Raw genomic sequence first — 27,042 nt, 5'->3', positions numbered from 1 at the left:
ATTTAAAACTTCGTTCGAATGCGCGCGCAATACAAAGACTTAAGAAGCTTAAGAACTTTCTGAAATATGGTTTTCAAGATATAACACAGATTGATAGAAGGTGTTTCTCCAGGATGAAAAGATGGCTCCTTTAAAGAACAGAAAGTTTTTCAATTTCGAGCAATGAAATACCGGATAATCATATTAATTATGCAAACATTACAAGTTTATATCAAAGCTGGCACGTCGCGTCGTAAAACGAGTCTCATTCTATCGTTTATTATCCTTTCGTTGTCAAAGATTGGTTGATAAACTATATCATTAATAGACATAGTTAGGATAATAAAGAAATGCAAATTTAATAAAGAAAGCAATTTATCACCAAATGCCACACGTTCCTTTCTTTCAGTAACAAAGTGTATTTAAAAAATTTCAACTGCTACGATTTAGTAAAATACAAATATAGCTTCTGGTAGATTATATCGATTTACGAGCTATTCTACTAATTATTGAAACGTTCTAATTTTTTAACTTACTAATGTATTTTATTTCACATCATAAAATCAACAAATTATTTAATCGCGATAGCTTTCCAAAATTAGTCAGATAACGATAACATGTTCAAGAACTAAAGCAGTTAGATGGATAGTTTACGTTTAAAAATTCTCTCCACTTCCATCATCTACTGGCACTGCCATTGACCTCTGACACGTTATAAATGGAGGCACCTCGCATTTACATTTCAAGTCAACCGTCCACATATCGACCGGTTCCGGTTCAAATTCCTCACCTACGCGCTTCGTATCATTATAAAATCGGCACGTTTTGGTTTCTGTAAAAACCAATATAATAAAATTAACATCATTGATTGCATTCACATAATAACTTCACAGTAAAATAAGTGAGACGAGTACCAAATGCCAAGAAAGTGTCAACGAGCTGCGTTTAATTCTTTGATTTTTGCCAACAGCATTAAATAATCGTATTAAATGATCACCTCATGTCTATGCTATGAAATTCTACATCAGATCTGTCTCATATGAAAACTGAATGATAAACAGATTGGTCAAGTTCAAATTTCTATGATGATGATGAAATACGGAATCGATGAATCCTATTTGAATATCATTTCGAGAAATGCAGGTAGGGAGACATTAGAAATGACGTTACAGGTTGAAACACATTCTCAAAGCCACTTACCTCCCGCAGAAACCGACATAACGTTGTTAAATTCCTCGATATCGACGTTCTTTAAGTCCGCTGCAAAAACAAAATTAATTCTGTAACATAGATTTCTCTTACGAGGAAGTTTTCGAAATGAATAATTACTTGAGAAAGATAACTGTTGGAAGTTACAGTACTTTACCTCTTAATAACTGAAATAAGTACTATTCGTTCGGAAAATTTGGTATCGACCAGAAAAATGACGTCGAAGTCTGCCCATAAGCAGCTTTGAAAATGGGTACAAATGATACTTTTTTCTAATTATTTGTACATTTTGGCTTTTTTCTAAGTACATATAAGTGAAATAATTTTTGTTCACCATATACGATTTTATGTATCCACGCACGCTAATGTTTTTCTAATTTTTCTACTAATCTGGAAAATCTTACTTAATAGAAATTTTAATTAATAGAATGTTTCTCACTGTTTCAAATTTCAGTTCATAACATACTTTCTCAATCTGCGTAATGATTCTAAAGCTTTATTTTTTAATTATAATTATTTTTTAATTACCCAAACGCAATTTCAGCATGTGGTAGGATAGAAAAATAAAAAAATGTTTCACGTCCACCATCGTAATTGAAACCCGAGCATTATCCCAATTCTAGTTATTACATTTGTTTGCATTTATCTTGAGAATTCCGAAAAGTAAACAAAAATTACGAAAATATATCATTCGTAACCATTTTCGGAGCTGCTTATGACGGACTTGGACGCTATCTCCCAAATTTTCCCAGTAAATGGCACTCAGTTCAGTTATTAGGCGGTAGCTAGTATTGTAACTTCCAAAATTCATTTTTTTTTTTTTTACAACTAATTAGTCGTCTAGGAAACATTTTATAGAAAATTAATACTTCTGATGCAGAGAACGGATTAAAGGATTAAACACGTGTTTCCAATTGTGAACTTACGGCCCATATATACAGGTTGATAGCAATGATATCTTGGTAACATAAGAAACAGAGGTAACCACTTGTCATGAACTTGGGCAGCAGCACTCGTGAACAGAGCAGAGCACGGATCACGGTTCAATTGCTGACAGTAAGGCTCGATATTCTCACCTAAAAGAACATTTAATTATGTTTCATTTTTTTACTGATAAATTAGATACCAATTACTTCGTTGCACACATTTCAGCTTTTCTTTCATGTTATACCTGTGTATCCCTCCATGCAGAGACACAACAACTTTGGATTAGCGTTTGGATAGAAAAACTCCCCGGCCTCGTAAACTTTACCGTCAACGGTACAAGTTGTATTATCTGTTTCTTCCATATCTAAAAAACACAATCAAAATCAGAGATCTTTACATTCCGTCTTTTCAGTGATATTCATAAGAATATGAATTTGCATAAGTATCCGCAGTGCAACTATTCTACTGCTGCAGCGGTTCGTAACCTTTTGTTTATCATTGACCCCCTGTAAATGATTCTTTGTTATCAAAATCTCAATCCGTAACGTGCCAAATGCACATGTATATTTAAAACACTCGTCAATTGCACATTAACAACTATCAAATTCATAGAGAAGAGTTCTATTACGAGTAAATGCACATGCCAAATACTTTTCATTCGAATAAAACAGCAATAATTTGCATGTGTGAGAACTTCATGGCCACGAGTTGAGAACCGCTGTCCTGCTTCATTATTCAAAGAAAATAGAATTTGCTTTTAAACAACGACCAGCATAAAATGGATTACAAATTATGTTAATATCGATACTTCTGAACATATTTGATCTTTCTTATTACAATCTTAATTTATTGTATTTAGTTTACTCACCGCAAAATGGATCTCCGCAACAAAGACCATGCGTTCTTCTGTACAAACAACCCTTTTCCTCGGTACTATTACAATCGTTTAATCTCTCGCATTCGAAAAAGGCACTGCTCACACAATAAAAGTATTCTTTTAGTTCCAGTAATGCGTGTTCATGGATTTTCAAATGATAATATATTCACAAACAATTTTTGTCATAGTTCGAATACTCTCATAACTTGCGGTATGTAACCATTAAAAGTACTAATACATATACAGATCCCAACAGAATATATTTATAGTGTGAATAACATCGTGGATTTTCCGAATAACCCAATACAAAGATCGAATTATTATATCTGATAAACAGGATTATGAAGGATTAGATTCGATTCAGATTTATTTGATGTACATTGAACTTGAACCAATCACTGATCGTTAGGATCGCCAAAGCTAATGTACTTACGTATCTCTGAACATCGTACATGTGCAATTCCTGTCGCAAGGATTGCTATCCTCAGGTCTCAACGTCTCTCCGACACTGTATTCGTTGCCATTCACATAGCATTTATCCCGTGACAAATTGTTCAGATGACTGCAATTGTATGCTTCCGCACAACAGTCGTTGGGATTCGCGTAAATAGGAGTACAGCCAATCCCCTTGTAATATCTCACAATCAGTTCACCGGGACAATTTACTTCATTGCAGTTCTCTTTATCAATGAAACATGAAGAAAGTGAACGAAATAATTAGAAGAAGTTCACTGATTTGCGCAGCGAAACAAGCAGAATAAAAGTAATACGTATAAAATATACTTAGCATAGGAATTTAATAGCTTCTTACATTTTTTACAAAACGATACAATTAGATCGATGAAAATTTGTCGTTTTACTCGAACGAAATACACAAATACGCAAAATCGTATCATCTATGCAGACGTGTTATGTGAAACTTTTCGCACAGTGCGCTATATATAAGTTTCAATTCACATTTCAAGTATTTACACGAACCTCCTGTATATTTTCATCGGACGATGTAAAGTAACGATTTATATAACACGATAAAAAAAGCGTAAAACTATCTTGCGCAGAAATCACACATTTTTCAAACAATATTCCTGTGCGCAAGAATAAATTATCGTTCTATATTTTGCATATGAGAAGAATACCGTACAAGAACCAAGATACACCGTTGCTGGCCGACATAAGAATCAAACCATTATAATAACCATCGGTACGAAGTATATCGCTAAGATACATTTCGTAAATAAATTTCTCACCTTCTCCTGTCACTTGAACAGCTACTAGGAACATCAGAAGAACGCATTTTCCAATGATTGAACGCGAATTATTACCGAGCCCGGCCATCTTCAGATCGTGAACTCTACACGCGTATTCTCCTGGCACCATCGCCGCCCGCCTTTTATATGCAGCTTCGACGTGAATAAATAGCTGAAATAGCTGGTACTATGGAAGGGAGTGGATATTACCTAAGTCAGCATTCTTCTTAATGAGCTGAAGAACTTGTTATTACTGTTAATCAACTGAATTACGTCACAAAATATTAGATAAATGAAAATAAAACGTTTATCATCGAAGAAAGTAATGCAGACTTACACAGAAATTTTTAGTCACAGTCAGAATAGGATAGTGGTGGTAATTATGCCTGTAGAGCGTTGCGCACTTCACGGATGTCAAGGATTTTCGAGTGTATTGTTAATGTCGGAGTCCAAAGTAAATGTGTCGATCGCACGCTTCAACTTGTTACGGACTTAGTTGTTCTTCGTTAATATTCATACACATTACGTACATCATGACAACACTGATGAAGGAATATATTAAAAATTCTTCGACGAATGACCTGAAATATTCACGCATGTGTATTGATAATTTTTTATCAATTTTTAAGAAGTGGTCTTGTGTATCAACAACGAGGGTAACTTGCACACGTTTTCTACATTACCAAACCAAGTCAACATAGTTGTTCCAAGTTCCCTACGTTGTCTATATTCATCGTCCGATTAGCGTGTCGTCACATTTTGTCTTCTCTGTGATGGAATTACCATCGTTAAATGTGTCGTTAGTAAAGTACATTAAGCGCGTGTCTAATAAACGAGGAAGAAAATTGGTAAGAACCAATCGAATTTCATTCTATATCTGGATTTTTGCCGAAAAGAGTATTAATTTCATTGATGATACGAATTTGATTGGCAAGATTATACGAAAAGATTCGCTATGAAATTTTACTTGAAACATCTATCTAATATGAAAATTGTACGGTAAACAGATTCTTCAGTAAACGGATTTGTCAGTAAACAAATTGCGTAACATAGACCATGCGTTCTTCCGTATAGATTTTTCTCCAGTAGATTTGTTCTTATGGGTATATTTTCAAGCCATTGTTTACGACAAAACAGCAAACTTTATGGAAGAACTTCGAGATAAAATAATACGTACATGTAGAGAAGTAAATCCATCAAGTTTATTTGCTTCTACACATCGAAATCATTTTATTTACTGAAAGGCGCGAGAAGCGTCGTGTTATTTAAACACTTATTATAAACACAAATAAACGTACGACGGATACGAGATCCAATGTACAATTCCATGTAAAAATGTTGAAGTGACTCTTTGATAATTTCTACTATTACAATTTGTTGACAACGCTAACGTTATGATAAACATCTGACTTAACGTCGTATTACATCAAATTTCCTTGATATTCGCGTAAATAGAAATTCTGACAATCGGATGGCTTATAATGTCTGACAATCAGTGGATCGGGACATTTTGTTTCATTGCGATCCTCTTTATGAACGAAACGTGTCCGAAGTGGACGATACGATTAGAAATTCACAAAAAAGATGAAACAAAGAGAATAAAAATCTTTGTGTATCTGTTAAACAATAGCGTATATAAAAGATACTTAGAAGAAAGATTCATGAAAATTACTTGTTTAGGTAAAACAATACCACGCTACCATTTCAAAGTCATTTGAAATTTCCGTCACGTTGCAAATACTTGTAAAATCTTGTTATAAATGGAAGCACGTAAATGTGTACGTGAAACTTATCGCGCAGTGTAACATTTTCCATTTCATCAAACAACGCCTTATCAATTATCAAATATTTACACGAACCTCGTGTCTATTTTCATGAAACGATGTATTAAAATAACATGGTAATCAAGTATGTACAATCGTGTGGAAAAACCTAGCAAATTCGTTATTTGTGTATATTACGTATACGCAATTATAATCATAAACAGTCTGTTCAATTTATTTGGAAATGTTCGAATATCTCGGAAGGAGAGATTAAAAATATCTTATTATCTTACGACAAGCAGAAATTTCGTAGTAAAATCCGTTTGCAGCGAATTCAATTTTCATAACTCGTATCAGTGAGAATTACTTTCAGGATCGACGTGCATCGATATATTGTTCTTTCATATAATATTTTGACACGAATTCTTTATAACTGTATGAGTTACAGAACAGATGAGTTACAGAAATGAAAAACAAGAAAAGTATGAAACTAATTATCATATTATATTATATTATTTAATGTATGGAAAGAACATGCTCAATGTACCTAGGTACCTCGCTGCTGCACAACTTGAGGGTTAAGTCATTAAGGTAATCGATGGTACCAAGTATATCAGCGAGATAATTTTCCTAAATAAACTTCTTACTTCGTGAATTATTTTCGAGCCCAGCCATCGTTAGATCATGCACTCTGCACACGTATTCTCTTATCGCGATCGTCTTTCGTCTTTTGTATGGAGCTTCGACAGTGGATGAATATCACGAATAGATGGAACCGTGGAACAGAGATATTACCTAGACCAGTATATTTTTTATGAGCTAAAGGACTGTTTAGTCTAGTTATTCAACTAAAATATGTTATAGAATATTGTGTTAAATGAATGCTTATCAGTGGATAAAATGTTTATCAGTGAAGGAAATAGCGCATGCTTGTATAGAAATGTTTAATCACTATCAGGCTGGGATTGTGTTGGTAATTATGCAGAGTATGGCGCACCACGCGGATTTCTACGATTTTGGAGTCTCTGTTTGAGGTAATGGATTTATTACGTGCGTTGTTGTCCTTTGGCGACATTAATACAGATTAGATACCATTAATGAATTAAAAATTCTTGAGTGAATGAGTATGAAGCATCTATATCGGTAATTTATTAAGAAAAAAAAATTTCAGCTGCTACGATTTAGTAAAATCAACAGCTTTTGGTAGATTATATCGATTTACCAGCTATTCTACTAATCACTGAAACGTTCTAATTTTTTAACTTACTAATGCGTTTTATTTCACATCATAAAATCAACAAATTATTTAAACGCGATAGCTTTCGAAAATTAGCCAGATAACGATAACATGTCCAAGAACTAAAGCAGTTAGATAGATAGTTTAAGTTTAAAAATGATCTCGACTTTAGTCTTCTTCTGACGATGGCGTTGTCATGTAGCACGTCAAATATGGAGGCACCTCGCAAACGCATTTCATGTCGGCAGACCAAACCTCGATTGGTTGTTCATTGCTCAATTCCTCGCCTATGTGCAGCATCAGATTACCGTGCCGGCACATTACCTTTCCTGTAAGATCAATATGATGGAATTGGTATCGTTAATTGTCTTGTTAGTAAAGTAAATTAGGCGAGTATCTAAATGATCATGGAAGGATACTGAATAGGATAGATTGAGTTTTCTTCTTTTCCTGGATTTTCGCCGACGATGGTATTAAACGTTCGTACTGAATGATCAGCTGATTATTTTACAATGATGACTTTATTGACGAGATTACGCGAAAAGATTAGCTATGAACTCCTATATAGAACTTGCTTCACATTGAAACTGAAAGGTAGATAGATCAGTGAAATTAAAACTTTTATAATGATAAACTAGAGAATTAGTGAATCTTATTATGTAATGTTATTTTGAGAATTTCAAATAAGGAAGCATGAAAGATAATGTTACACGTTGAAGCACATTATTTTCAACGTCGCGTACCTTCTGCAGGGACTGATGTAGTGCTGTCATGTTTAGAAATAACGGAGTCGTTTGGACTTGCTGCAAAAACAAAATTAATTCTAGAAATACATTTATCATAGGGAAAATTGATGTTTCTTTCAGAAAATAACGATTTAACTCTGTCGTGGTACTTGAATTTTTGCATCTTAATTTAGGTTTCCTATGAATCGATAAAAAGACTTTTCGTTTCACATCAATTTGATTTAAAACGTTCTCTAACGATAGAGAGATAAGACTCGGTCGAAAATGAAATTAAAAGGAGACTTTAAAAATATGCTTGTTAAGGAGACTTTTAAATAATGCTTTAAAAATATTGTTAATTTACTCTAGCTTAAGATTTATGAAATTTTCTAACATTACAAAGACATGATTCGGTAAAAAATAATCGACCAAAACGTAGAAGGCTGAAAAACACGTGACCACTTACGATATCTATAAAAGGTTATAGGACAAAAATGATTAAACAGGAAAAACACAGGTATTGACTTGTCATGAACTTGGACAGCAGCTACATCGAACAGAGCAGAGCACGGATCACGGTTCAGTTGCTGACAGAAAGGCTCGATATTCTGACCTAAACGAAAATTTAATTATATCTCATTTTTTTACTGATAAATTAGATACCAATTACTTCGTTACATACATTTCAGCTTTTCTTTCATATTATACCTGTGTATCCCTCCATGCAAAGACACAACAACTTTGGATTAGCGTTTGGATAGAAGAATTCCCCGGCCTTATAAACTTTACCATCGACGTTACAAGTTGTATTATCTCCTTCTTCATCTAGAAAACGCAATCAGAACCATAGATCTTTATATTCCATCTTTTCAGTGATATTCATAAGAATATGAATTTACATGAATATTCACAGTCTAACAATCATATTACTGAATTACTTAAAGAAAATTGGGCGTGCTTTTAAATGTAGATATTTTCCTTATCGCAATCGTAATTTATTGTGTTTAATTTACTCACTGCAAAATGGAAATCCACAACAAAGACCATGTATCCTCCTGTATGAACATCTTTCCTCTATACCAAAACAACTTCTTAATTGCTCGCATTGGAAAAAGGCACTGTTCACACAATAAAAATATTCTTTTAGTTAATCTTATTTAGTTCCAGTAATACGTGTTCATGAAATTTCAAATGATTCCCACAAGACATATCAAATATATTCATAAATGATTTTTGTCATAATTCGAATGCTCTCATGACTTGCGGTATGTAACCATTAAAAGTACTAATACATATACAGATCCCAACAGAATATATTGATAGTGTGAATAACGTTGTGAATTGTCCGAATCACTCGATACAAAAGTTGAACTACTATGTCTTATGAGCAAAGCCGTATGAAGGATTAGATTTGATTTGGATCTGTCTGCGCGTATTGAACTTGCACCCAATAGTAATTGTTACGATCGTCAAAGCTAATGTACTTACGTATTTTCGAACTGTGTACACATACAATTCCTGTCGCAAGGATTGCTGTCCTCGGGATTCAGCATCTCCCCGACACTGTATTCGTGGCCATTCACATAGCATTTATCCCGTGACAAATTGTCCAGGTGACTACAATCGTATGCTTCCGCGCAACAGTCGTTAGGATTCGCGTAAATAGGAGTACAGCCAATCCCCTTGTAATGTCTCACAATCAATTGACCAGGACAATTTGCTTCATTGCAGTCCTCTTTATTAACGAACCATGACCAGAGTAAGCGAAATAATTACCAGGAATTCATTGATTCGCGCAGGTGAAAAATGTTGCAGCAAACAAAATAAAACTCCTTATACATATATATCTTTTAAACAATAATATACAAGTAAAACACTAAGAATAAAAATTTACTGGGTTTCCGTGTTGTATAGAGTGGTAAAATTAAAATAAAAAATAAAATTAGATTAAATTAACAGAAATCTCTGTCACGCCAAAGAGCGTAGAATCTTACTGTAAATGTATACATATATATGTACTCATATGTTAGCTTTATGGCACAATGCGATAGAATGGAACTTCGTTTATGTGAACTTTATTTATGTAATCGAAATTTTAGTAGTGCCTGATTAATTGAACTTTATCTGAGATCCTATTATCTGAATTGCCGTAAATGAAAATTCGCTTATTTGAACGTCTAACAATAAGATGAAAAACAAGGAAAGAAGATATACTACGTTCCTTATTTTTGTTTTCCTTGTCTTATATACTGCAGTTTTAATTAAAAACTGCATCGGTTAATGTATAAAAAGATCACCTTGAAATCTAAGGTACGTCCACTGAGATAAAATTTTCAACCATCGAAAGATAGAGCTCTTGAAACGAAGTAAATTGTACTTGAAATGTTTTGTCGAATAATGAATAGTTTACGAGATAATAATGCGTGGGTAGATTTAAACGAGGCACTCTGCATTTGAGAGTAAATGTTCCGTGGAATCCTCATGTATGAACATGAACTGCTGCTATTAATTGAACGAAAAATCGTAGGTGGTGAGGACGTACTTCTTCGACAAGTTCGTATATCTACTGTATCAAACTTATTTTAATTTACACATGCATTTTGACCGTTCTCTGAACGACATGTTATCAGTTATCGAGTATTTATGCGAACCTCTTGTATATTTTCATCGAATGATGTAAGATAACATGATAATCAAGTGCAAACGATCATGTGCTAAAGTCTCGTAAATTCGTTATTTCTACGTATTATGCGTACGCGATTATAACGAAGTACAAGCGTGTTCGTTTTATTTACAAATATGCGAATCTCTTGGAAACTACGAGTGAAATGATCAACATCTTTTGCTACATAACGACAAGATAAATCGTAGTCAAATTTGATTGCAATGAAATTCATAACAGTAGCAATTAATTTCAAAATTGATCTACTACATCGATTTACTACAAAATAGAAAACTACCAGTTTCGGAGAAATATGATATTAAAATTATCGTTCTATATTTCGTGTGTGGAAAGAACTCGCTCAAAGTATCCCGTTGCTAGGCAATATATAAGGCTTAAATCATTATGACAATCAGTGGTACGAAGTGTATCAGATTATTTTTTATAAATAAACTTCTTACCTTGTCCTGTCACTTGAACAATTATTAGGAACATCAGAAGAACGCATTTTCCAATGATTGAACTTGAATTATTATCGAATACAGCCATCGTCAGATCGTGAACTCCGTACGCGTATTCTCCCGTCACCACCGCCTTCCGTCTTTTATATGTAGCTTTGGCCGTGAATGTATACCAGGAATAGCTCGAACTATGGAAGGGAGTGGATATTACCGCGGTCGACGTTCTTTTCCATAAACTTAAGAAGTAGTTGTTATAGTTAATCAACTGAAACGCGTCACTGAATATTAGATAAAGAAAAATAAAATGTTTATCAGCGAAAGTAGTAAGGCAGTCTTACACAGAAATTTGTAATCACAGCCAGGTAAGAATTGTGTTGGTAAATACATGTATAGAATGTGACGCACCTCATGAATTTCAATGATTTTGGAGTCTGTTTTCGAGGTCGACGTCCAAAATAATTACGTCGATCGCACGCTTGAACTTGTTACGTACGTTGTTGTTCTTTGGCAACGTTAATACACATTACATTATCACGCTACCAATAGCGGAGTGCATTGAACATTCTTGAATAATTGATCTCAAGTATTTGTATTGGTAATTTATTACCAAACACCGTACACTCATTGTGGAGGGAAGAGATTTTTAAAAATGTCAGTTTCCTTGATTTATTCAAATACACAAGCCTTTGATAAAGTATGTCGATCTATGAATCATTCCAATAAACCATTGGAACGTCCTAATTTTCTACTAAACTAAAGCATCTTACTTCACGTTATAACATCTGCACGTTATTCAAATGCGATTCATTACAGAATATTGGCCGAATGACAGTAAAAAATAATTCAGTGATTAAAATAATAATACGTACATACATACGTATATGCATATATACATATATATTTATTTTTCGTTTGGAAATTCTATAGATCACTAACAAAATGAAACACTTGCTCTTGAACTTTCTTACACGTCACAACTGGAGGCACCTCGCACACGCATGTTACAAGGGGATGATTAACCATGTGATTTGATGGTTGGTCCAAGCTCAATTCGTCGCCTATGTGCATCATAACATTACCATGCCGGCACATTCTGTTTCCTGTGAGAGTAATATGATAGAATTACTATCGTTAACTATCTTGTTTATCGCAGGTTTTACGATAGTAAGTTAGCTGTTGAACTGTTTTAATTATTAAACGTTTTCTGTTTCAATCGTTAGCTGTCAGATTAACAAATTATAATTGCACATAGAACAGTATATTTATTGATATGTATTTTTGTATTTTCTGTCCGCGAAACTAATTAATCCAAATAAATAATTTAGTAAATAATAAAAATTTGTCCCTTCGTTTATTACGTTTCAGTTCAAATAGTTCTATTTCGATAAGCCCAAAAACATCTTCGATTATGTCTCGTACAGAATTCGAAGTAAATTTAACATATTCTGATCAGTATTCAGAACCTCTGGAATTGTTATGTTACAAGTTAAAACACATTACTCTCAACGTCACGTACCTTTCTCAGAAACGGACGAAGTGCTGTCGTGTTTACGAATAATGGCGTCGCTTGATTCCGCTACGAAAACACAGTTAATACTATAAAGTACATTTCTTTTAAAGGAAATTAATACTTCCTCCCGAAAATAACGATTTAACTCTGGCGCGATATTTGAATTTTTCTATCTGAGTCTCAGGTCTCGTGTCAATCGAGACTTGAAGAAAATTTGATAAAAATGAATTTGAAAAAAGATTGTTAATGTTATCAATTGATTTTAATCAAACGTTCACCATGTTATCCTCAGACTTGTGAAATCTTCTATCTTTAGGAAAACATAATTCGATAAAAAATCCAAAAACCGTCGAAGGGTTAAACACGTGTTTCTTATTGTGAACTTACGGTATCTGTAAAAGGGTATTGGACAAATAAAATTTGCACGCGTAAACCAGATGGGTGTATATTTGTCATGAACTTTGTCAGCATCGTCCGCGAACATAGGAGAGCAAGGATCATGCTTCATTTCTTGACAGAAGGGCTCGATATTTTCACCTAAAACAGAATATAAATAAATTCAATTTCTGAATTATACAGCAAATATCAATTACTTTATCATAGACATTTTAATTTCTCGTTCATATTATACCTGTGTATCCATCCAAGCAGACACACATCAGTTCCGGATTAGAGTTTGGATTGAAAAACTGTCCGGCCCGATATACTTTTCCGTCAACATTACAAATCGCATCTGATTTTCCTATATCTATGATAAAAAAATACAGTCAAAGCTACATAATAACTCCGTAGCTTCCATCTTGTCAATTATATTCGTGATAATATAAATTTGCATAAATATTTGTATTATATCCGACATGTTATACTATTAAATTATCCAAAGAAAACAGGGCTTGCTTCTAACATTAAACAATAATTTGTGGAAAACGAATTATACTTTTGAGATAATGTAAAGTACCCAACACTCTCAAAATTGTTTAATCTCTCTCATCACAATCCTGATTTATTGAATTTTCTTTACTCACCACAAAATGGATCATCGCAACAAATACCATGGATCCTTCTGTACAAACAACTTTCTTCTTCTGCACGATCGCAAGTTTTTCTCTTAACACATGCGAAATTGGCACTGTTCACGCAATAAAAATAACCTTTTTGTTAATTTCAACGCGTGTTGACAAAGAGAATAATTCGTATAAGGCACATAGCATATTCATAAAGGACTTCTGTAAAAGTTTGAATCCTTTCACGCGCTACTACGTATAATTTATACGTAGTACTATATAGTCGTCGAATACTAATACATAGAAAGATTCCAACAGAATATACCGATATCGATATTGTGAAAAACATTACGGGTTTTGTCAATCACCCAGTACAAAGATTGAAATACTATATCTTGTGAGAACGACTATGCTAAGTTAGATGCGATTCGGATTTATCGCTACATATTCAACTTTAATCCATCACTAATTGCTACGATCGTCGAAGCTAAAATGTAAGTATTTACTCATTGTTGGAGTGTGTACACGTGCAATTCCTGTCGCAAGGATTGCTATCCTCAGGTCTCAACGTCTCTCCGACACTGTATTCGTGGCCATTCACATAGCATTTATCCCGTGACCAATTGTCCAGGTGACTGCAATCGTACGCTTCCGCGCAATTGTCGTTGGGATTCACGTAAATAGGAGTGCAACCAAGCGCCTTGTAATATCTCAGAGGACCGGGACACTTTATCTCGCTGCTGTTCTCTTCGGAAACTAAACTTCGCCAAGATGAACGATACGATTACGAGAAACTCGCCGGTTCACTATGGTAAAAACTAGTGAAATGAGCAGAGTAAAAATCCCAACATACCATTCCGAGCAATAATAAATATAGAAGAATCGCATATTTAATAAAAATTTCATCTTTTGCGCTGTATAAATCGATCCGATGAAATTAATGGAAATTTCTTATTTAAATAAAAAGACGCTTTAAAAGACTTTTAATTCCCTGTTGCGTGGAACAGGTATCTCGTTGCTTGACAGCGTAAGGGTTAATGATAACCAAGTTAATGATAACTACTTAAGTTATAATGGAGATCAATAGTTTAAGCGTATTACCAAGCAACTCTTTGCAAGTGCTATGTAACCCTCTGTGAAGAGCGTTTAGGGCTTAATAAATGTACTTAATAAAAGAGCCTTTGAAGATAAACTCCTTACCTTGTCCTGTTACTTGAACGGCGATTAAGAACGTCAGAAGAACACATGTTTGAATGATCGAATACCGTTTATTACCGAGCCCTGCCATCGTCAAATCGTGAACTTTGCACAAAGTCTAATGCGATCGTCTTTCGTCTTTTATATGTAGTTCTGATCGCGAATGTATAGCAGGAATAGCTGGAACTCTGGAAGGGAGTGGGGTTACCTAGGTCAGCGTTCTTCTCAATGGACTTAAGAACTAATCATTATGGTTTATCAACTGAAATACGTCGTTGTATTTATATTCGAAATGAAAATAAAATTGTTTATCAATGAAAAGTGTCAGGCAGACTTGTACAAAAATTGTTAATCGCTATCAGGTTAAGATTGTATTGGTAATTACGTAGGATGTGGTGGAAATCGGAAATCGAAACAGTTTCGGATTAGATCGTGGGTTGAAGTACTGTCCGGCAACATAAACTCGTCGTCGATGCTACAAATCGCACGTGGTTCTATCTCTAGAAACACAATGAAAACCAGGAAACTTTCTAAGTTTCGTCTTTTCAATTACATTCGTGAAAGTATTAGGTTGTCCGAAAAGCTTCTTTCGTTTTATAAGGAAATAATAGACGCACAATGTTTTTTGTTTTATACTAGTTTCTTGAATTATGCACGAACATAATAATAGAAATATAACGAAATGGATCATACCTAATTCAATAAAATAATATAAAACAGAAATTGTTGTTCATCTATTATCACCTTATGAAACGAAAGAAACTTTCCCGACAACCTAATATAAATTCACATAAATACCCGTAACCTAACAGTCATGTAGTATCAGTCATGTAGTAGTCATGTGTATGTAGTAGAAAGCCTAAATGCCGACAAGCCCATCAATGTATCGTCACTCCTTCAATCGAATAGTTACGTGGAAAAAGACCTACGTGGCCCTGGCCACGAACGGTTACGGAACACGTGCGTGATGGGGCTATGAGAAAAGACAAAGGGATGCTAAGGAAGAAAAACGAATTAGCAGTCAGTGTGAGTTGAGAAATCAGGGAGTCTGAATTGCATTGTCGAGAGAGTGTGGTCCGCGTGAAAGAGAGCGTTGGAACCGCGGTGACGAGAGTTGTGAATTATCTATTTAGTTGTTTTACTTATAGCACGTTATTGTATTTAGTTCACGTTAAATAACCATCGTTTCCTGCTTAATCCATTTTAAATAAACTAATAAATAAAATCCTATAGTCATAGATGCCACTCTTAATCAGGTCTTAACACATTTTCAGTTTCCAACAGAATATATTGATATTACGTGAAGAACGTAAACAAAATTGAATTAATTCTATCTCACGAGCAAGACTATGAAGGATTAGATTTGATTCGGATCTGTTTGTACGTATCAAACGTCAACCCATCACTAATTGTTACGATCATCGAAGTTGATGTACTTACGTATCTCTGTGCTGCGTACACGTACAATTTCTATCGCAACCGTTTGTTGTTTTCCAACGATTTAACATCTCCCCGATGCTATACTCGTTGCCATTCACATAGCATTTATCCCGTGATAAATTGTCCAGGTGACAGCAATCGCATGATTGCGCGCATCTGTCGTTGAGATTCGCTCGGACAGCAGTACAACCGACCGCCTTGTACCATCCCAGAGGAGAAGAACATTTTGTTTCACTGTAGTTCTCTGTCGAAACGGAACGTGGCTAAAATATATCAAACGATTTCGACAAATTCACAATTCGTAAAAAGTACTAAGCAGAATAAAAATGCCGATATACCATTGAAACAAGGATACATACATATAAGAATATTTACAATTAAAATGTAATTTTCTATTCTGGACAAAATGATGCAATAAAATAGATGAAAATTGTTTTGCGTAAATCGAAATTGATGAAAATACTCGTTTAAATAAAAGATATTTTTATTTAAAAGGCCATCGGTGTTAAGAGATTTTGGATTTCTTCTTGCGTCAAAAATACGTACAACTTTATGGTCAATACTGTAGTTTCACCGCAAATGAGCTCTGTTGCAAGAAATAATTCTCATTTCCTTACATACGTGTTATCTCGAAGGTTACAAAGTCTCTGTTATCTTGTGAAAACGAAACTCGTTGTGAAATCCGCTTGCAATGTATTTAATATTCATAATTAATGTCAGTGAGAATCAACTGCGATATTATTAGACCATACCCTACTTTTATATCATTTCCTCGCATGACTTGTTTATAATAGTAACTGATGGAGTATAAAAATGGCACAGAAATAGTTTTGCCACGGTATGAAACCGAAATTATTGTTCTATGTTTCGTGTATGGAAAGAGTACCCTCGATGTATCCAGATACGGCATTGACAGGCAGCGTAAGGGTTGAGTTATAATGATGAGCAGTAGTTCAAGCGTATCATCAAGTAAGTCTTTGTAAATAAACTTCTTACCTTCTCCTGTCACTTGAACAGCTGCTAAGGGCATCAGAAGAACGCGTTTTTCAATGATTGAATTATTACCGAGTTCGGTCATCGTCAAATCGTGTATGAATACTAAGAATAGCACGAAGAAAGTAAAGATTCAGCATTCTTTCTGATAGCCTTAAGAACTTGTTATTATAGTTATCTAATAATAAATAGGAGGTAGAATATTAGACGAATGAAAATAATACGTTTATGTGCGAAAAAAGCAAGACAGACTGATACAGAAATTTTTAATTACTATCGAGCCAGAATTTTATTGCTAATTATGTTGATTAATTACATATATCAAAAATTTTAAAATATCGTCGTATAAATTGAAATTTCATTGAATCTTGCATCTTCTACCTACATACAAACTAAAACTTGTGATGTGGTTTTCTAATTATGAGATGCAGTATAGCACCGAATTTATGACTGTGAAAGCTTCACCGCTGCGCTACGAATATCTTACGTTAGTCAGACGAATCCTAATTTATTTTTCTTCCAAAACCGTAAGCTGACTAAATTAATTCAGTGTATCATTACTTACGTGATTTTCCAAATGGCAACGATCGTCGGTTCATTTTCTTAACTACAGGATCGGCTTGCTGCCGACTCGGCAACGACACCTTGCACAAGGTGGTTATTTTCTGGTCGGTCGCGTTTGGAAACGTAATCCGCCAGCAGATAGTTATGAAAATTTAATAGAGTAACGAGGAGCAAGTACAAAGCTGATGATGGATATCGGGCAATCGGATAATGAGCGCTTCGCCGTTAATGAGCTTACTCGTAATTGCGCGTCGGCCCTCTCACCGCTTCAAATAATTGTTATTCGCTGTTCGTACACACGTGGACAATAACGATAATCGATCGCGGGCTACTGCCTTGGATGGCGATTGTTTCGCTTGAAATTTATTTATCCACCAAAGACGTCCACGGTTAATTAACACAGATGGCCTTAAGGAAAGGCACGTCCGTGAAATTATGGTAATTAGCACGACAAACAACCGATCTGGCGCCGCTGTTGCTCTCTCATTCCGAGCCAATCTTGTCTCTCTCAACATATTTATGTCGCGTAAACCGCTCCTACACGATTATTATCGACGATTATGACAAATGTATAGTCTATGGGACCTTTGGATCGGACCTTCTAATCTACGAAACGTTCGCAAATTAATAAATAAATTAAAGAGTTGCGGCAATAAGAAGGCGACGTTATTTTATGCTTCGTACAGAGCTATGACCGACGATGGATTGCCTCGTATATCTTATGCCTTAGGAAATTTCATATAATATATCCTTGAAGGACAACAACCAAAAGCAGGAAGTAACGTGTATCGTGCTTCTTGTTCGAAAATTTAGCGCGTCGACCGCAAAATGAGCCGCTCTTTACACGGCCTCTTATCATCGAGTCGTTTTTCGCGTCTGTCAGCCATTCACACGGTTTCGAGATACACGTTCTCGGGAGTTGTCGAATTCTAAAGGAAAATTAAACGAACACGTCTGCATGTTTGCAAACTTCAGAGAATGCTGGACTTAGCCGGCGCCTCTCTGCGCTATATGAACGCGTTGTATTTCACGTCTGGTCTCAGACAGTTTATCCCGACTAATAACTTCCGCGAACGCAACTATGCCGGTTTCCTTTCAGCTCTCTGGTTAACTACTAGGTGGCATTTTTAATTTAACGCTACCAGCAGCTGCACAAAGCCGCTTTAAAGCTGGAAATCGCGTGATAACTCTGAGAAGCAGTAGAAATATGCGAAATCCGAGCGGCCCAACTTTCCAGAATCTTGCTTTATTACGCCACTGTTCTCTGATGCGTCAAATAAACATTGCGATAGTATGATCTCAACGATGCATGTTACACAGACAAGTAATTTACTGTCACTAGTTTCGCGTGGCAAATTAATGTGCAGAAACTTACGCGTATCTAACGGTTTGCAACTATAGCAAAAGCGAACAAATAACTGCGATTTATCGAATAATTGTAGAGATCGTTAAACTGATATTTGAATTTTTATATTTTATATTTTCTATCTTGTATTTTACCTATCGATTCTCTTGTTAATCATTGATATATTTGCTTTTATGCTGTGAGCTTTTAAAATTTCGCATAAACACGCTCGTTATTTCCTAAGATAGTCGACGTTGCAAATTAAAAGAGAAAGGGTTTCAAGAGAATCGTGTTCCAAGTTCACAGTGTGTATCTCTTGTTCGCATGTGTAACGGAGAATTTGAAACAGCCGCGGCGAATCAACGATTTCGGAATCGTATGAAAAATCATCTGCTTTTTCACGCTGATGCACAAATCCGAAAGTTCTGAGCAGATAACTTTGAAATAGGGTACAGCATATTGGAACAAAAAACTTGCAACGCAAATAACCCATGCCAGAACTTTCAAACGTATTTTACGTCAAATCGGTTTTCATTTTCCGAACACGTTTTCTCCGGGTAAGCCAAAAACAAAAAAACAGAGAGGGGAAAAAAAACAGGGAAAACGGAACGAGAAAAAATGTACTCCGACGAAGAAGCGATGCAATGAAACGCTCGTCGATCATCGACCTTTCGATGGTGTATTCATACGAACCATCCCAGTGAACATTTACAACGGACCGTACCCATCGAAATAAAAATCGAGGGCTGACGGAAACGCGAAAGTAATTAGTTCTCCGTGTCACCGCGCTCGTGCAAATCGATACTCGGTATTTCGAGGACGGCTGCTAAATTTACTCGGTCAATTCGGCTTGAACGCGACCCGGTCGAGTCGCGACTCATTTTCCCTATTTCTATCACCACCTTTTTTCCCTTCTTCGTTCCTGCCGATCACTTGTTTTATTCCTTTCTTTTTTTCCTGATAGGGGGAAAGAGGGTGGTGAAATTGATTTGCCGATTTTGCAACCGATTCTAGCGTTTAAAAAATAGTCAGTTTGAAACACGAGAGAACATGCTAGTGAAAAAGCTCGATCCACCGTGCACGCTGGCTTTTAGCATTTTATTTTGGATTTTCATTGTAAAAACATGCTCCTGAAGAGTAGTAGGGTGGCTTTTTTTTTGGTTTTCGATAAATCAGAAATAAATGCATGGTTCCTTTATCGTTGCTACAGGTGGAGAAAAGAAATTTTTTTTTTTTTTTTTTGGAAAGATCGTAATAATTTTATAAATAGAAAATTACGAAAGTATCTATACAGAAGCGTAGAAAATTGAGAGAAGCTTTTATCGTGTTTCATATTATTGGTGTCACGCAAAATGAACGTTTCCGATAAATGAAGTTTACCTAGTTTAACGACGTTCACGCCAACACGTTGCACGCGTATCCTGACGTGTACTTGGTCTTTTTTAATAGCTTCCTTCCGTTAAACGAGAACATGCACTTAGTTTGTCGATAACATTCCACTTCGGGGTTGGGTTCCCATGTCAATAGCAAGCAATCTCGCGTAGTGTAGTCCGGGATAAATCCAGAATAGTTTCACGCTTATCGAGTTAGCCGGTGTCTTTGTTTTCAAAAGAAAGCTGGGAGTTTGTATGATGGCGATACGACGGAAGTTTGTACACGAATGTGGTACACTAACTGTGATTAGAATTTCAAAATGAAAATATTCTTTTATCGTGAATTTTATTGGAGAAAAAGAAAACCCATTTGAATCGATGATTTGGCAAAATCGTTCCTCTCATTTCTCTTTTATTAATTAATTATTCAGTACCGTAATCAGCCGCTTCTCATTTTTCTCTTTCGATCCAGATCACTTTCCCATTTCACGGCTAAAAATTCAATAGTTGTTCATACGAACACAGCTAGTCATTCGCGTTATTGCTTCTGCTGGAATTTTCAGATTTCCACGCTGTCTGAAAAAAGATACGAGACGAGACGAGAAACGTTATTCTTTAATCAATCGCTTGATCTTTTTCATTCTATTTTCCCTTCGATGGCTTTTATTCTCACCTTTATGTATATCGAATTTACAAAAATTTAAAAAGACTCATTTCGATTTTATAATACCGATCGCCCGAGTGTTTTCGAAAACTAACTTACTTTTAAAACAAACACGAAGAAAGATGCTGAAATAATATTAAATTCTCTGTTATGACGTGTTTTTTCATGCAACGTAATTTCAAGTTGGGAGATTATTCGGATATAATAGGGAACATTGTTAATTGTACGATAACAATATTAAATTCTCTTCTCTGTATGTTTGCCCAATTATTTAAAACTCCATTATTCTCTGCATATTGTTTCGAGTATCTGAAAACGCTTTTCGTTCTCTCCACCCCCGACAATTCGATTTCACGAGAATTATGATGCGGAGGTCGTACGTTCAATGCTTTGAATCACGTTTCGCAGGTCGCTGTGCCATCTTGAAACGGCGGTTTGCACGGAGCAGACCGCGCGACGCCTGCTATAAAAATGGCAGATGCGTTCCGTGCCGACTAAACAAAAGCAATGAACGCCGGAGACATGACAAATACGCGTCTAAAACTTGTATGAACTCGCGCAAGTTCGCCAGTCCTCTTCCTCGTCACGTTCAACGCATATATCCGATCGCCAGACGTTTCCTCCACCGTTCGCAAGTCATGGCACGTTAAACGCATTCTTGTCGAAAGGGCTTTGCCTCGAAAAATTATGCTCGACCCGCTTTTGCTTAGCGATGGAACCAAATTCGACCAGATTCGAATATTTGTATTTGTAAATTCGAATCAGATCCAATTCGAAAGTTCAATTTCTTAAGATTCGAGTAGTATGCGACAGACTTCGTTGCTCAGGGAATTCATAAAAGTTGATAGAATTCGTTGTATTTGTGAAGTATTCCATGGTATTTGCAAAGTTTCGAGAATTTATTTTCGACTACTCCGATACTTGAACGAATCGAACATTTTTACGAAGAGCTATCGAATCGCGAGAGTGAGAAACGTATTGTGGATCGTTTCTTCTTCTTCTAAGAAATTTAGGAAAATTACGCGGAATTATAAACGATGAAAGGGATTCCCATAAATTTTATTTTTCAAATCAAATGAAATTTTTTACGCTTGTAATTATTTGAGAACGATAGCGGTGAAAGATAATTTCAATCGAACAGAATGTTTCTGATAAGGTGCTCGTCAAGTTTCGAGTCTGTTCGATTAGCATTCGATTCTACTTGCGATCTATCTTTTTTTATATCGTGAGATACTTACAGATCGGTTCCGATCGCGTTTAGGTTTTTTATACATATGCATCTCAAATATGAATTAACATTAAAACAATATAAAAAGACCAGAGAATATTTAAAAAATCAAACTTGGTGCAACATAGAAACTAACAAAATAATTCAAGTCATCACGTTGAACCAATTGGTCAAATACTTTACCTTCATACATACTCAAACACAAGTTAATATATTTATCAATGCGTTAATTCTATGACAATTTAATATGTACAGGGTGTCACAGTTTTTTCCAACAGGTGTATCACCATATTTCATTTGCAAAATTACGAAACAAAACTGTTTGTAAACATAGGCTCTTAGATGTTTTATTATAACAAAAATATGAAATGATAACTGGCTGACATTTTATCGATACAGCATAAGAACACATTGTCGACTCGATATGATATCGGTTATTATTATTATGACATCATATCGATCTGATATGTTTACACCAACTGCAATGTTTACTCGCTGAGGTTGTTGCTTTGGTCAACAAGTACGATAATGGTTATGCGATCTCAGCGATGCGCAGTTCAAGGAGGATCAATTCCTTCGCTCCTAAGAGCGCCAGTAATCAATGGATTTTCACTTGTTGACAACTGTGAAAGAGAAAGTTTATCGAATACGAGTTACGTAAGACGCGTGAGAAATTAATTCTGAGAATCCGTAACGTGTTTGTAGCAATTGAAAGGGAAAAACTACCAAAATAAAAACATTAGCAATACAATAGATCCTATTTTCCGTAGATATCAGTCCTGCATAATAATGGACAATTTGAAACGGAATTATAACGAGATCCGATGATCTGTTCTTCTTGTATTTCTATTATAATTTTTTAATAAAACGTTTGAGAGTCTGCGTTAATGTACTGTTTTTTCGACCATTCGCGGAGAGACGCGATCGCGAGAAAGCACGTCAAATGATCGATCCCCTGATTTCTGTTACGATAATAGGGGTGGTTCAATCGAGGTTACACTGAATTAACAGGTATAAATTAATGTTTATTCCAACAACTTTGTAAAGAAGATAATTACACAGATACGTATGTACAAGTTAAGTAAGCGATTGATTTAATAAACCTGGCAATCACATGTTGACTATTCTAACGATGAAGAATAAGTGAGGTACAGTGACGATGCTGTGTCGGAGGAAAGCTAGTCGTAGGTGGGTCTAATCTACAAGAAAGAGCTGATTTGTCAAGAGCAAGGTTTCATTGGGAGAGTGAGGGAAATACTTAGCTGTCAATTGATTAATTTTCTAGGTTGGTTGGTGAGGAAGGAAAGAGTTGCTAGTGGGAAGCATCATACGTGAGAAAACTAATTTTCCCGTAGTAACAATAAGCTTTAGAAACGATTCAGTAAAGAGATGTTTGTTCGGTCTGAAGGACCTTAGCTAGCAAATTCCTGAGATTTATGATGGGTCCTTAAGACTATTGAGGGTACGCAGCAAGGATGGGCGGACATCTGGTTCCCATCTTGCCCGCGGTGTCTGGCCTGGTCCAGGTAGTGTCGCCCGACGTAACATATACCGTGTTTCCTTATTTTACCTCATATGATATGCTGGTAAAGTATTGCGTAAAAAGACTAGTACACCTTGTACACTTAATAAGCTTAATAATAATAACAGGATAACGTTAAATATATTAACAACAATACGTACATTTAATATCTATAATCAACAAATAAATATACCATAATTATAATCAGAGTTACTTATAACGAATTAAATTCTAGAATACACCTGAGAAGGTAGACTTTACTTTGAGAAAAGAAAAGGGAAACAAAAAAAAACACAGGAATATTTAACGTGATAATAGAAAGAGAATACAAAATGAGAAATAAACGCATTTCGAACCGAAATCGGAAGAGATGCAGGTGCTATGGCGGGACTGATGTGTTTTACGGAATTCCAGTGCAACAGATGTACGGATCGAACGGAGCGAGCGCAGGCCTACCGGTGGGCATGACCACGTTGAAGGGCACCACGGGCACGCTGGGAGCGCTGGGGACCTACGGCTCGGCCCTCGGATCGGGGGTAACGGGTGCCACGACCCTGCCGCGGCCGGGAAACTGGCTGCGCCCTGCGGGCCTCAGGCACGGGCACAGCGCGGCCCGGGTCCGCCTCTACTGCCAGGCAAAGTGAGGAGCCACGGTTCCGACAGGTAACTAAATCAAACCGTAAATCAGTAATTACAGTAGAATCATCCATAACGCGCCAGATATATCGCTGCTTGACACTGATAATACGACTTAAAAAATGTAAATTTTGGAGGAGAGGAGACAAAGCGTTGTTCTGAAACTAGAGACAGATTGATAGCGACATATGAAAAACTGATGGCACTATGAATATGTTGTTTTACGTGATAAAAATAGGAATATAACGTAGCCATTGTATCGAATAAACGAAGCAAATTTGAGATTTTTGGAGTTGTACCATTATCAATGTCGAACAGCGATGTACAGGCTGACGAAAATATTTGAACAAAAATACACTAGGAGCGGCGATACGTAATACGATATATCGTAACAAAATATTTCGGAAATCGTTTTATATAATATGATATAATTTTTGTTTTGTGCTGTTGTTTCTTTCTTTAAACCATTGTCAGAGCGAGTTGATTGCTTGGATAAAGAAAGCGTGTGTCAATGACTGCAGTCGACTCGCAGACCGTAGGACGCGGATACAACGTTTGAAAATCGCTTTTACGCTAAACAAAAGTCTATGGATATCCATTGCATCAGTACAGCCTCTTCATTATCTTCTTTTTTTATTTTTTATCTTTCTTCAGCCTCGCACACATTTTTCCTTCGTTCAAGACGTTCTATTCCGCGCTGCAGCCAGTGTCGCGCGTCCTACTCGTTTCTGCAATTGCTGCGAACGTTTAGAATTCCTTTTCTTCACTGCGTTCATTTAATTCGAGTCGATAATTTAATACGCGAGTATATCGATCCTTAAAAATGAATGCCGTGGATGGTTTGTCGGAGACGACTGTTTTCTCCGCGATCTTTCGAAGATAAAATTCTAATTAAAAGACTGAGAAGGACTGCTCTTGGTTTGATCATCAAGAGAACTTTCAAAGGACCAAGGGAAGAAAAGTCCTCCACAACATTCACAACATCATGGTTACTGATATGTTCGCAGCCGAACAAATCGCCGAGCCGATTTAACAATTTGAAACTATTTATGATTACATGTACACCTAACACGTTAAGCGTAAAATCCACCAGCTACTGGCACACACCCTTTATGGATGTATTATAAATATTGACGTTATGTATACGAAATATTCTGAAATTTCAGTAGCACTGTTGCGAGACACTGCGGATTTGTATGCATTTGTAGATGAAATTTCATGGTGTACAGCATATACACGTGATGTGTAAAAATATGTAAATATCCAAAATATAATATTTTCTATGATATTCAGTCAGGTAAAACAATATTCTACGCAGGTTTCATTTTTTCAATTATATTCATAAAAATATGAATTTGTATAAACGTCTGCAGTATAGTAACCATCCTGTTCAGAATAGAAAGTTATCAATGAAATTACTTAATCCTTTTTCTTCGAAGAAAAATATGACGAAAAATTTCGAGGAAATATGAAAACAATTAGAAGGGGTCGTAACTAATGTTCTGTCACGCAAGGTTTATTGAAGAGTATAAACATAGTGTACATTAATTTTCAAAGTCGATGTAAAGGAATGCGTTGAATCTCAAAGTAATGCACTTCGTGTGCGTTTAGATTGAAATTCATACATTGTACAATGGTACCTAAAAAATTCTGCTCAGAACACAGTAACAAGATTAAAATTGTTTTAGCTTTCGGATCCTGCTCGCTTTTTAAATGAATGTTTGCGTTAATGTCAGTCATACTTCACAGTCTCGTGACGTTTAATTAAATTTTTAATTTAATTTCGTTTCGCAGCTTATCACATAAGTATTATGTGATATTGCTTAAGCGATCCATCAATGGTTATGATGCAATACATAAAACGAAGAAATTGCTTATAAAACAATATTGACATTTTATTAGCCGATAACAACACCCTGACACTAATATAAGTCTATAAAACATTGATAACGTAATGTTGCAATATCTTAACTAGAAATTTCTCCATATCTATTTGAATTAAATAATACCTTTCTTTTTTAAATCAAAATTACTTCAGCATCAATTATATTCTTAGCAGAGTTTTATTATATTTTAAAATATACATATGTACATTTCTAATCTATAAATATACATATATAAACTAATTCAACTTGGAGAAATGTAATTCAATTAATAAAATGTTTTTGTAGCGACATCTCCTCCAGCCAAAAAGACGAATGGTTTGTGTAGGTAAGTCGATCAAATTGTTATTAAAACTACTCTTCGTACTATAAATAACTTCAACGTCTAAACGTACAGAAACCTGAAATAGTGCTGCCTTTTCAACTCTCCGGCCTCTCGCGCAAAACCAAAAAGCATGTACCGCGAAAAATAAACTCGCAATTTACACCGGCAATAAAAAATTTCCCCCATTGTCCATCCCCGCGGACATCTTGTTCGATTTCGTCCTTCCAATACAAGCGGCATCGACGAACAAAGCCAGCGTATAGAAACCACC

The 27,042-nt window shown here is 35.6% G+C and overlaps 4 protein-coding genes across 11 annotated transcripts in view; 2 read left to right on the top strand and 2 right to left on the bottom strand.

Annotated features, from left to right (window-relative positions):
- LOC126869877 (uncharacterized) overlaps nt 1-27,042 on the top strand; it is a 195,756-nt gene that overhangs the window by 95,091 nt on the left and 73,623 nt on the right. The gene's annotated exons all lie outside the window — the stretch shown is intronic.
- Nucleotides 1-27,042, top strand: part of LOC126869876 (uncharacterized) — a 288,377-nt gene that overhangs the window by 248,904 nt on the left and 12,431 nt on the right. For 2 of the 3 annotated variants that reach the window (XM_050627012.1, XM_050627013.1), the window contains exons 6-7: nt 24,350-24,590; nt 26,735-26,774. In XM_050627012.1, the coding sequence (XP_050482969.1) occupies nt 24,350-24,590; nt 26,735-26,774 (281 nt within the window). Of the gene's footprint in view, nt 1-24,341; nt 24,591-26,734; nt 26,775-27,042 lie in introns of all 3 variants that reach the window. The other variant, XR_007691041.1, reaches the window with a different exon arrangement.
- On the bottom strand, nt 337-17,331 carry LOC126869880 (uncharacterized). 2 transcript variants are annotated; one of them, XM_050627027.1, is made up of 7 exons: nt 17,235-17,331; nt 3,426-3,672; nt 2,984-3,087; nt 2,360-2,479; nt 2,115-2,264; nt 1,180-1,239; nt 337-811 (listed from the first exon to the last, which is right to left on the bottom strand). In XM_050627027.1, exons 1-7 carry the CDS (start codon nt 17,314-17,316, stop codon nt 636-638), a joined length of 939 nt encoding a protein of 312 aa, XP_050482984.1. In that variant the 5' UTR covers nt 17,317-17,331; the 3' UTR covers nt 337-635. The 2 variants fall into 2 exon arrangements, with proteins under 2 accessions (XP_050482984.1, XP_050482983.1); XM_050627026.1 differs by lacking the exon at nt 17,235-17,331 and adding an exon at nt 4,240-4,470.
- On the bottom strand, nt 7,128-15,520 carry LOC126869884 (sushi, nidogen and EGF-like domain-containing protein 1). 4 transcript variants are annotated; one of them, XM_050627032.1, is made up of 7 exons: nt 14,802-14,904; nt 14,108-14,357; nt 13,623-13,726; nt 13,229-13,345; nt 8,431-8,577; nt 7,983-8,042; nt 7,128-7,568 (listed from the first exon to the last, which is right to left on the bottom strand). In XM_050627032.1, exons 1-7 carry the CDS (start codon nt 14,887-14,889, stop codon nt 7,408-7,410), a joined length of 927 nt encoding a protein of 308 aa, XP_050482989.1. In that variant the 5' UTR covers nt 14,890-14,904; the 3' UTR covers nt 7,128-7,407. The 4 variants fall into 4 exon arrangements, with proteins under 4 accessions (XP_050482989.1, XP_050482990.1, XP_050482991.1 ...); XM_050627033.1 differs by lacking the exons at nt 13,229-13,345; nt 13,623-13,726; nt 14,108-14,357; nt 14,802-14,904 and adding exons at nt 8,673-8,789; nt 8,982-9,082; nt 9,453-9,699; nt 11,088-11,250; XM_050627034.1 differs by lacking the exon at nt 7,128-7,568 and adding an exon at nt 7,575-7,826.

Source organism: Bombus huntii, chromosome 9 (assembly GCF_024542735.1).
Source record: "Bombus huntii isolate Logan2020A chromosome 9, iyBomHunt1.1, whole genome shotgun sequence".
Lineage (NCBI taxonomy): Eukaryota > Metazoa > Arthropoda > Insecta > Hymenoptera > Apidae > Bombus > Bombus huntii.
Note: the sequence above shows the minus strand (reverse complement) of the source record. Positions and strands in the feature narration are given on the sequence as shown.

What these genes read in the sequence shown, in the direction of transcription:
- LOC126869880 (XM_050627026.1), bottom strand. Translation starts at nt 4,369, where the DNA reads ATGGTGCCAGGAGAATACGCGTGTAGAGTTCACGATCTGAAGATGGCC. An exon ending in TTGCGGAGATCCATTTTGCG is followed by an intron (nt 2,480 to 2,983) that starts GTGAGTAAACTA and finishes TGTGTTTTTTAG; the next exon opens with ATATGGAAGAAACAGATAAT. An exon ending in TCAACCTGTATATATGGGCC is followed by an intron (nt 1,240 to 2,114) that starts GTAAGTTCACAA and finishes TTGTTTTTGCAG; the next exon opens with CGGACTTAAAGAACGTCGAT.
- LOC126869884 (XM_050627030.1), bottom strand. Translation starts at nt 14,889, where the DNA reads ATGGCAGGGCTCGGTAATAAACGGTATTCGATCATTCAAACATGTGTT. An exon ending in TGTACACACTCCAACAATGA is followed by an intron (nt 13,727 to 14,107) that starts GTAAATACTTAC and finishes TTGCGTGAACAG; the next exon opens with TGCCAATTTCGCATGTGTTA. An exon ending in TTGCGATGATCCATTTTGTG is followed by an intron (nt 13,346 to 13,622) that starts GTGAGTAAAGAA and finishes TTTTTATCATAG; the next exon opens with ATATAGGAAAATCAGATGCG.